Below are 11,981 nucleotides of genomic sequence, written 5' to 3' on the forward strand. Positions count from 1 at the left end.
TTCCATGTGGCTTCTAGATTTATACTAGATCACACAAACTGCCAGCATAATCATTTTGAGAATTAAGAAAAATAGTAATGTGTATAGCAGCATATAACACTGCAGGACACAGCTTCCACTGCTTGACATTTCTCATCTCCAACCCAGATTCAAAGCTGAGAAAGGCTGTAGATGTGCTGCTCACATTGAGGATGTTTAAGGATGTTTACACCAGCGTGGGCTCATTTAAGCCTGACTCCTGCAAAGACTTCTCTCAATATGTGATGCAGGACTCAGCGATTCACTGCACGGGCCTTGACCAGGGGCTTCTTGAGAAATGAGATTCTCTGCAGGTCTCACACTACAAAGCCTCTATAAATCCAATTAAAGATCACTGTACAATAAAAAACAGCAGGGCTGAATTCAATATCTCAGGCCCAAACATCTCACTACAAGATCACATGGAAAAAACCCTGGCATGTTTGGAGAATTTATTTCACATTTAAACATCAGGAAAACTGCTTACTCCACATTTCAAGTGAGTAGTTACAGCTTGAATGTCTACACAATCATTTGAGATTTACAGAGTATAAAACCTGTTCCTGTCTCTACTTGTCCATCAAGTTTATTCTTGGAAACAGGCTCTGTCTGTAACTGATTATTCCTTCCTGACCGTCCCTGGTGCTGTTATTTTCTCTTTGTCTGGCAGAAAGAGAAATTTCAACAATAACAGAGTGCTGACAGCCAGGGTAATCTGTGCTACAGAGCAAGATTGCGGCTGTTATATCTAAATCAGGTGGTGTGGGTATAAACAAATATCAGGACATGTTACAGCAAACTCAGAGCTAAATAAACTTCGGGATTCTTCTCCCTTGCAAGTAAACCCATGACATCAACACAAGAATATTCAGAGAATGCAGTAGGAACACGCACGGTACTGACGTATGTTAGCCTACTTGGAGTTCTGACGTGTGTTGGCCTAAGATCAGCATTTGTGTAAGGAATCACCCTGAAACATAGTTAAGAAGGGAGTTATTTGTATATGTATGTACATTTTCTAAAGTTTGGGGTGAGGAGTTCTGAATGCTGTGTAAGGCAGATTGAACTGGGTCCTTGCCATTCTATTATCGTGATGTATTGCAGCTGACAATCTGCCGGCAGCTGAGGTATAGCAATTTCCAGATTAAATTTCCAGTTCTCATAAATGCTGAGAACTGTCGATGCCAGTTTATAACTAAGGCCAAATTTTCCTGTATGGTGCCAAAAGTCAGCAGGCAGATATGATGCAGTTTCGCATATTCCTGTAGCTTGACTGGCAGAGCATGGCGCTAGTTGCTTTGGTTAAAGCTGTAAGCATACCTGTAAATGTTGGGAAAAAATATCCATTTATTTTATAGATCTACATCTTTTAGGAGGAAGACCCCATATTTGTATTTAATTGATATTAAAATAATTTAATTATTTTGGATTTTTAGTTATTTTTATCTACATTTATATCCAAAATGTACATGTACTAAATCAATTTAAATTAGAACGTATCTTTCTTGCTATTTGCAGTCGTTTTGTGTCCATCTGTTCATAAATGTTGAAATCTGAGACAAAAGATCACATATACATTGTTCTATTGAATGTTTCGTAGATTTGCAACTTCTCTAAGAAAAAGCCATTTTAATTCACTAAAATTAATGTTTTAAATTAAATGTACAAATTAAATGTAAAAATTATTGCTATTTTTTATCTATATATTTATCCATACATGTAAATTCTTTAACATGTATTTAACTACGTGTTTGTATGTAATTTAAATGAACTTTAAATCAACTTTTTTATTATAAAATTTTAAAGTTAAGTTAAATTAAAATGAAATAGGATCATATCATTATTGCTACTTTTATTTTTGCTTTTGTCCATATCTTTGTCCATAAATGATTATGAATTTGAGACAAATGATTACATATACATTTACCAACTGAATGTTTTGTAAATCTACAAATTCTACAAGTTTTTAAACTAGATTAAATCAAAACTTATATTTATTGCTATTTTTAATCTCTATATATGCCACACTTTTCCTGAACATGTACATGCCTACATGAAACTTCACTTAGGTTTTAAAATTAAAATACAATAAAATAAAATTACCGCTAGTCTTGTTTCATATCCATCTCTTTGTCCATAAATGTTGTAAATATGAGCCAAATTATCAAATACACATTTATACATTAAATGTTCTGTAAATTTATCAAAGAAAACACGTTTAATGTACTTATATTGAGTTTTTAATTACATTAGATTAAATTGAGCATTGGTATTTTTTGTGTTTTTGTTGTTGTTTTTTCTAAAATCCATATCACTGTCTATAAAAGTACATTTCCTGAACACGTGAGTGCTTGTATGACAGGCTGCCAGCTGCTAGGCCACTAGAAGGTGATTCTGTCTGAGCTGTCAGAGAAATCCAGAGACCTCTGAGACTTGGATTGCTATGCAAAGAGCATCATCTCAGCTGGGAAATAAAATGGAAAACGGGAAATAGAAAGAGAGAAGAGTGTGCTCTCCAACTCTTCCTCTGACATGCTCCACTGTGTAAACCTTCCCATAGTGCCAAGAGAATTCCACAGGATAATCCTGATTGACACATTGCTGTTGTCTGACACAAAGCTTCTTCAAACGTGACATTCTTGTCAAAATCAGTAGAGCAGAGTCGGGGTGAGCGGATGATTCATTATCAATGTGACCCGTTCCCCCTCAAGTTAGCTCACAGTCTAATGAAAAATGCTTCAGGCGGCCTTGCCTCCGAATGATGTGTGTTAACATTCAACCTACTTGAGTGCAAAGGGAATAGATGCAACAAAGCTGGGCTGAATTGCTTGCATCAGAGGAATAAGGAACCTTCTTTGATTTTTACAGTTTTATGGATTAGAGGAAAAATCAGCCAAGGCACAGTTCTTATCAAAATCCAACAGCATTCACTCATGTGCCTCAGCGCCGGCATTAGCTGGTGCAGTTATAAAGACCCAAAGGACAGGATCAGACACAGCAGGACTCAGGAAGGGTACCAATGGTCCCCAGTGGGCATGTGAGCTGACAGTGGAATGCCGCCAATATATGTCTAGAGGCAGAAATTGCCCTCTAACTCCTGTCCTTGCACGTTTTATGAAGAGAGCGAATACTCAGATGAATGTTAAAGAGGTAGTTCAGCCAAAATGGTCATTATTACTCACCCTCATGTCATTGCAAACCCTCATGTCATATGAATTTCTTTCTTCTGTGGAATACAAAAGAAAAGGTTTTAAAAAATTGACAAATATTTTTGTCCATACATTGTAAAAATGATTGTAATTTTATATATTTTTTGTATCCATATCTTTGTCAATAAATGTAAAAACGTTTAGACAAAAGTTACAAAAGATGCATTTATCTACTGATGTATGATTATAGATCTACAACTTCTCTAAGAAAAGGACCCTTCAATTCTGTCCATACACTGAAAAAAAAAATCATAATTTTAACGGTAAAAGACTAAAAATGCTGCAGTAAATACCTATTAATTGGTAAATGGTAAATTCTTAATTTTTCAGGGCTTTAAGCTATATCTTATGTTGTTAAATTAATGTCTATTGCATTATTTTAGTGTGTAACAAAGAAAATGTTTTGTATTTGTCTTTATGACACTGTGCATCCTTTACACATTAGTTATTTTTTTGTTTTTTTACTTTAAATTTAAGTTTAAAATGTAAAACCAAAAATGTTGCTAGCATATTTTTTAGGGTAAAATTCCGGTAACCATAGCTTCTGTCATTTTACAGTAAATTTCACTGTTTTTTTCATGGTGTACTGTGAAGGTCATTTGGGGATCAATGCTGTTTTGGACCTTATTGACCTGCATGGACAAAAACAGTTTTGGAATGAAGGGTGAGTAAATGATGACAGAATTTCATGTTTTGGTGAACTGTCCCTTTAAGAGGACAGAGAGCTTTCTACTGGTTCAAGATGAATAACTGATGATCAATGAATAAGAATGCAAGCCTTCATTAATACCGAAACAAAATTCCCATTCATGATAATTCAAAATAATAGAAGCGACAGTCATGCTTTGCTTTGCGTCGATCCATAAGCTGTGTTCCGTGTCTTCAGTGCACAGAGCAGAAGAGATAAACCGTCCCAGGAGGCATGACGCCTCGGTCCTATTGACATGCATAGCTCTGCCCCACCGCTTGCATCCGAAGCTCCATCCATGTGCCAGTCCGCTTCAGACTCTCTGCAGACAGACAGACGTGTCACAAATTTCGGTTACTGAGATAACAAAGAGATTTGATCAAAAACAGACATCACTGAGATATAAAAAAAAACAATTGATGATCAAATCAGAAACGGCCAATACTTCTTTTCATTTTTCATTCTCAATTCTTCAAGTCAATGAAAAACAGTCTCTGCCACCTGAAGAATATGATCAAATGTGACATCTGACTGGCATACACTCTTCCTTTAGATACTTTTTTATTGTTTCCAGACATTAAGAAGAAAAATAAATTATATACTGTAACAGAAACCACTGACATACACTCTTAAAACCTAAAAAGCTCTATAACATTCTATGGTGCCCTTCCATTCCACAAAAGATTCTTTATAGTGGAAAAAAAGGTTCTTTTGATTTTTAAATGCTCTTCACACTAAGAAAAATGGTTCTTTTAAAAACTATTCATGCAAAGGTTTTTTGGAGACCAAAAATGTTTCTTCTACACTCTTAACGTTTTTTCCCAAAACACCTTTCAGTGAACAATTCTTAAAAAACATATTTATTTTAGTGTGACGAACATTTTAAACTAAGATAATGGAACCTTTTTAAACCTTTATTTGTATAAACAAGATTATGCCAGACTAAATTGAATAAAAATCCTCACGCTTCATTTACAAAGAAAAATAGTCCTTTTGTACAATATATGAGCCCAGCAATAGGCCTCATTGAGAGTTCATTACATCTGAGAGTGACGCCACAAAGACGGCTACATGAGAGGCCTTTCGGCTCATGATGTTGATGAGAGCGGTGATTAGTTCTGTCAGATATGAATGACTGAGCGCGGTACCATGCGAGAATACAAGACAGACCCTGCCTGGGCGAAGCCTGTCATAGAGTCTGAGCTGCTGAGCTGACTAATATCACTAAGATAATCAAATCCCAATTACAGCAATTAAAGCAAGAACGATGGTATCATCTTTTATGAGTTATGCGAGACATCATTTTTGCCTATAATTGAAACATAAATCAGCTGCTAAAGAAACCGAGAAGACGTCAATGAGATGAGAGGGGGAATGAAAAAGGGAGAGGGATGATAGGAATGAAACGGAGAGGGAGGGGGAATTCAGAGTACAACAGCTGGACAGTCGATATCCAGCCCACTGTTGAGATTCAGCTCGAACGCATTCAGATACACTGCTTCCTCTTTTGCTCTCAGTACAAACACATCTATTTCAGCGTGCGCTATAGCTTAAGGAATCCCATGAGGAATTCACTCTGGGAGCACGAGATGAGCACGACGGATAGCTGTGTGATTTAGTGCAGACGACTCTTTTTTTGCATCAGAAAGGTCAGTGATTCTACTGTATTTATCAGAATTTACTCATCAAAAAAGATCAAAGTTGATATTATTTTCAATTTGAATGTTAAAACTTAAAACTGACTTTAATGTGTCATTCAATGTGCTTAATTGAAATGATCATATGGTAAGTGATAAAAAAGATGTATTTCCTTCTAGTAAGTGATATTGGACACTCATCAGGTATTCCAGTCAGTCTCAAATCTCTTTTTCTCTAACCCTCTGTATTTCGTCATCCCCCGCTCCTCTCGTTCATTGACATCCTCTGTGGTGCTTTATGTTTGAGTCATTTTCTTAATAGCCACATTCTCCTTCCACAAGCTGCTCTAAACGAAATCCATAAACACAGATTAGAGCCGCACACCGTAATGACCCGCTGAACTTCTCCTGGAATTGCAGGCAAACCACAAGAGGCATCAAATGATTTATATTGCCGCAGGGATTCTAATCTCACTCATAAATTGAAAAGCTGGTGGGGGAACGTTAAAGTTGACTGAGGAAACGTCCAGGAAAATAAGTGTGATTTCCCGTCTGTTGCTGTCTCCTAGCGTGTCTCTGCAGACAAATGCATCTCAGAAAAAAAAGGAAGTGCTCATAAATCACGACCCTTTATGAGACTCTAACCACAGGCTCTCAAGGCCCGCTGTGGCTCAGACAACTGTAGTCACACACAATGAAGCTTAGGGGACTGAAATATGCAAGTTTAGTGTTGTGTGGTGAACCCCAGACAAAAAAAATACTTCACTTGTTTTGTCCGCACATCTGTGGACAATTTTCAGGGTTCTCGAAAACAAATTTTCAGAACATCGTGAGAAACGTTACACAGATCTGCAATATTGCAGCTCGTAAAATTTACTTGGTTTACTATTAGTGTACTCATCATTTACTCACCCTCAAGTAGTTCCAAACTTGTATGAGTTTCTTTGTTCTGTTGAATATAAAAGAAGATACTTTGAAGATTATGGGAAACTAAACAGTTGTTGGTCCCCATTGCCCTCTATAGTAATGGAAATAATACTATGGAATCAGTGGGGACCAGAAAGTGTTCGGCTACTCACATTCTTCAAAATATACAACAACTTGAGCGTGAGTGAATGATGACAGAATTTTTATTTTTGGGTGAACAATCCCTTTAACTGCATAAGTTAACTTGAACAAACACTTTTTGCTTTTTTCAATGTAAATAGTTCATAATTTACTAAAGCATTTTTTAAATCAAAGTTGCATCTGTTGTGAACTAACATGAACTAACAATGAACAATGCATTTTTATTCAGTGTTGGAGAGTAACTAGTTACTATATACAGCGTTATGTTATTTATGTAACTAAAAATGTGTAATTAATGTGTAATTAAATTAGTTACTTATGAAAATGTTAATGATTACAAAGGTTTGCATCTGAATACTTCTTGTATTAATATTTACTATTTCTTGTTATGTTTTTAACCTCGAAACGAAATCTCAAAGTAAAATGAGGTGCTAAAGTTTTATTTTGTGCTTTAAAATTAAATGAAGGATTTTGAAACTCTGACTGTAATCAGTGTTGAGTACTACTGTAAGGTTAACCCTGAAACTGATTAACAGTTAAAAACATTTGTATTCAAAGTATTCAAAATGTAATCAGTTACATTACTTTAACAAAGTGGTTGAAATATTATATTTTAAATAGGGTAATTTATAATCTGTAACCTATTTCATTTCCAAAGTAACCTTCCCAACGCTAACATAGATTAATAAGAAAAAAAACATTGCATTCATTGCATTAGCTGATGTTAATTATGTAAACAATGAGACCTTATACTGGAAAATGTTGCCATTATTTTTAATCATTCAAATTTAAACTACTAAATGTATGTGAAAGAACACATAATAAAAAGCCAGATATTGACCTGTAACCAGATGCTGAAGATGCAGCTCATTTCCACACTAATGCACCCACAGCACAAGCACACATGCTCTCTTATGAATTGCTGAGGTGACCTCCGTTAAATTGTTCTCATCTCAGGGGAGCTAAATGTGAATCATGTACCACTGCCTGTCATATGAGCTTGTAAATATGAAAAACTTTTCTGCACAAAGCTGAATGCATGTTGGTCTTGTATATGCTCAGATTTTGAACGGCCACAAACAAAGCAGCTTTGTAAAAACCCCATTTTTGATACACCGACAGCCTGTCAAACAAATCATTTGGCATGTTGTTCTCTTTAAATTGGGAAACTCTGTGACATTTTCCTGCTCGGGTACCTCTCAGTCTATTATTCATGAGGTGTGAGTATGCATGCTGTGTAAACAACAGACTGACCTTCTGTGTGCACCACTGAGCCAATGTGACCACCCCAAAAGTCCTAATGGACCGGCGGTGGCCTATCAACAACCCGCACCAGCTTACGAGCCCACCGATACGCAGGTTGCCTGGATACAAAAAGCATAATTAAATGTGATTATCATCCTCTTCACATTCAATCTGAAGTATTTAAGTGTTCTGGTTGTTGTTGTGTTTTTCTGAACCATAAAAATCCAACATTCATCTAAGACAGTGGTCAGTTAAGGAAATAGTCAGCTGTGTGTCAGTGAACTCTGGGGGATTGACATAAAATATGACTGGCCTGTTAGATGAATACAGTATTCTTATTATTGGCTTCTTGCTTTGTGTGTGTATGTGTTCATGTATTTGTCTGATATTTGTCTGATTGTTGGTCTGTTGTGGTTCTATTGGGAAGTTGTGGCCTAATGGTTAGAGAGTCGGACTCGTAATCCAAAGGTTGCGGGTTTGAGTCTCGGGCCGGCAGGATTGTAGGTGGGGGGAGTGAATGTCCAGCGCTCTCTCCACCCTCAATACCACGACTGAGGTGCCCTTGAGCAAGGCACCGAACCCCCAACTCCTCCCCGGGCGCCGCAGCATAAATGGCTGCCCACTGCTCCGGGTGTGTGTGTGTTCACGGTGTGTGTGTGTTCACTGCTGTGTGTGTGCACGTTGGATGGGTTAAATGCAGAGCACAAATTCCGAGTATGGGTCACCATACTTGGCAGTATGTCACTTCACTTCACTATTGTACATCTTAGCTTTATAGGATTTTTTACTAAATGTATTGTAATTGTTATATTGTTATACAAATATGAAATTTTACCCTCTTTTAGGGTGACTTTTACCATCTATCTAGGGACTGCAGGTGAAAAACAGCCTTCTGGCTAACTCTGGCATATTGACAGAAATGTTTATTAATATGCCTGTAATAAATAAAAAAATAAATTATGATGAAGCATTGGTCAAGATGTAGAAGGCAACAAATTGTGCACTGGTTGCACTTTGGAAAATGTCTTGGAAAAAAGTTTATTTATTTATTTTAAAGTAAGTATTGAGTATTGTATTTTATAATTTAAAGATTAAATAAATATTTAAAGAGGAAATAATATTAATAATATTGAATATTTTATTATATTTAATACATTTAATAAGTGATTTGGTTAAATAATTTGGATTGTTACTATTTAAAATTCATTAAATATTCCATAAATTAAATCAGCATACAAACAAATGCTCCAGTAGGCCAAATGGAATAACATTAATGTGTCCAATAATATTTTAAAATATCCTCTGTATGATGCTTAATGTTTATATTATACATCATAATAGAATAAAACAGAAATTCCTAGTATTATTAAATGCAAGTATTATTAAATACTAGTATTAATCAATACTTTATAAATGAAACAGTACACCATTTGTGGGATCAGCGTAACATCGTTATTGTATCCAATGATATTTTTTAATCAATAGTTCACATGAATTTAATCCCAGAGGTTTACATGGATAGTAATAATAATAATACTTTAATTTACAAAACAGCAAACTAATTGAAAAAAATGTGTCTGTAAATAATAATTGATCTATCCTATCTTCGCAACAGATTCCCAAATCCAGTAGATATGTCTGGGATGGATGGGACTGTGGAGGAGATAAATGGTACGGAAGTGGACAGCGAGAGTTTCCTGAGGTTCAGCCCTACATCTGTTTCTACCGGGGCGGCCGCTGCCTCATACGGACAGACTGCGAATGTTTACGTCTACGTCTCCATCTTCCTCAGCTTGCTGCTCTTCCTGCTTACCCTGCTGATCATCGCTCTCCACAGGCTGAAGAACATCATATCCTCCAGTTCTTCATACCCAGAATGCGGCAGTGAGGCCGGGAGCTCCTTCACTAACATGGAGATCTGCAGCATCTCCTCACAGAGATCAACAGTGTCATCGCTGTCCTGACAGCAGAGAAAAACAGATCGATTACACATGTCTGAATGTACTGATATTCTAGAAGTTTAGAAATATTTTAGCAAGTACTTTGGTATGTATAATTAAATATTTATCATTATTATCAGCGTCATTTTCGTTAACATTATTTAGAGTAAATAATTCCACCAACCGTGTATTCCTTCAAATAAATAAACCACAGCAGATCCTGTATTGAAATAGAACGTATTGAAGCATGATCATGAAGGTTTTGTGTGATTTTGGAAAAATATTAATGACTTAATGAGCTGTAAATAGAAAAACTGTCAAGATGACTCTGTCATACTGAAAATTATATTTAACAATATGACTACATTTTCATACATGACTTTAATACATTGAAAACGTATAGAATATAACATGCCATCCCTTGGAAGCCTTGAATAAAATATGATTTGCTCTTTTAAAAAATGCATAATAATCATGACTTTAATTCACCAAGCAAAAACGTTGGAGAACAGGAATCATCAGTAAACAATTCAGTAACAAGGAACAGCATAGAGTGGCCCACACAACTATTTGAATACTTCAGGCACACTTATAAATGCATGAATTCATTTGGAATATAAATAAAATATAGCAAACAGATCATAATAGATTTATTGTTTAAAACTCACTTTTGCATGTACTTAAAAGTGTTAACAGTTTCACTTAGGTTCACACAGCTCACAGGTCTGTTAACTATAGACAGGATCCAATAATGTTTGTGTCACAAGTTCAGCAGCCTGTCACCACTCATCAAGCACACTATATCCTTGCACTCCTCCTGCACTGTCATTGTCTGGTCTGGTCATTGTCATTACCTGAATTGTCTACCTGTTAGTTGCTCCTGTGTTCCACTCCTAGTTCTCTACCGTTCCTCCACTCTCCGTCGCTCCATTTAGATTCCCTGGAAAAGGGCAGATCACTCTTAGATAAGACTCAAGAAACCTTACTATTCCTTGATTACTCACCTGGACTCACTTCCGCTTGCTTTCCCCTGCCTGTGTTTAATAAACTGCTGTTGTGTTCACTTACCTCTGTGTCCCCGTATATATCTGCTGACAAGAACAACAAGATTTGCCTGACACCATGGACATTCTCCTCACCCCTAAAGACCTAACAAACCTAATTCTCACACGCTTCTCCAGCCAGCCAGGGGACCCGGAGTCTCCCCAAAGAATTTGGGGGGGCTATATGTCTCAGAATGCGGCAGTCTGAGACAGAACAGTCTGCTCCGCCATGGCTCCCTGGACTGCCTGTTTCACCCTGGAGGCCTTCCCCATGTCTCAGTCCTGCACCACCCTCCAGAGACATGCCCCCCCCCCCCCACCCCCCAGAGATATTAAAACAAATACTTTTATAACAGAATACGTTTTAGAACAGAATAAAAAAAAATATGGAAGCCCACTTCTGCCACAAAAAAGGGGGGAAAAATACATGCATGCATAAATTATGATTTTGAAAACTATAATTATGAGAAAAAGTCACAAGTCATAAAATTGAGATACAGTAAAATAATTATGAGAGAAGCTGAAATTATTACATTTTATGTCATGATGTAAAAGAAATTGTCAAAATTAAAAAAAATAGATAAGTCAGGGAAAAAGTTGAAATTATAAAACATGACAAAAATTTGACTTTATTTTATCTCATAATTTTGATTTATCTCATAATTATGTCAATTATGATTTGCCAAAGCATTTTGTCCTTGTGGGCTTCCATATACAGTCTGCAGTAAACAGATACAGCAATCTGAGATCCAACACAGATAATTTATAAATAATGAGAAGTCAGGGGGCCATAAAGTGAGCCTGAGGAGTGATATGGTTAGAATGTTTATTGAGATGTAGGGAAGAAACTAGAGCTGAAAGGTTTTGTGATCTCAGCAGTTATGTGCTGGGTGAGATGGATCATTGGTTCTTAGGCACGTATGTTGGATGTAACACTAACTTACCTATATATGAAAGATCTGATTTTAGCGGCGCTGTATTCTGGTCGTTGTGTTTGTTAGCGGGTCAGCATACGATGTCATGCTCTGCACACTGTGCCATAAACGGAGTGGAAGGTGTTGACTGTTTTTTTGTACCCTCATTTGTCATTTAATCTGATTTTCAGTTATCTAATTCATATATTTCTGAGTCGC

At 36.4% G+C, this 11,981-nt stretch overlaps 1 protein-coding gene across 1 annotated transcript; it reads left to right on the forward strand.

The window, feature by feature from the left end:
- Positions 1-5,516: 5,516 nt before the first annotated feature.
- Positions 5,517-9,829, forward strand: LOC306865492 (serine-rich and transmembrane domain-containing protein 1-like; the record flags this gene model as incomplete). Its single annotated transcript, XM_079410118.1, has 2 exons — positions 5,517-5,564; positions 9,481-9,829. The coding sequence occupies exon 2, from the start codon at positions 9,500-9,502 to the stop codon at positions 9,827-9,829; it is 330 nt and encodes a 109-aa protein (XP_079266244.1). The 5' UTR covers positions 5,517-5,564; positions 9,481-9,499.
- Between the last annotated feature and the right edge of the window lie 2,152 nt (positions 9,830-11,981).

This window comes from Barbus barbus, assembly GCF_936440315.1.
Source record: "Barbus barbus genome assembly, chromosome: 47".
Taxonomy (NCBI): Eukaryota; Metazoa; Chordata; class Actinopteri; order Cypriniformes; family Cyprinidae; genus Barbus; species Barbus barbus.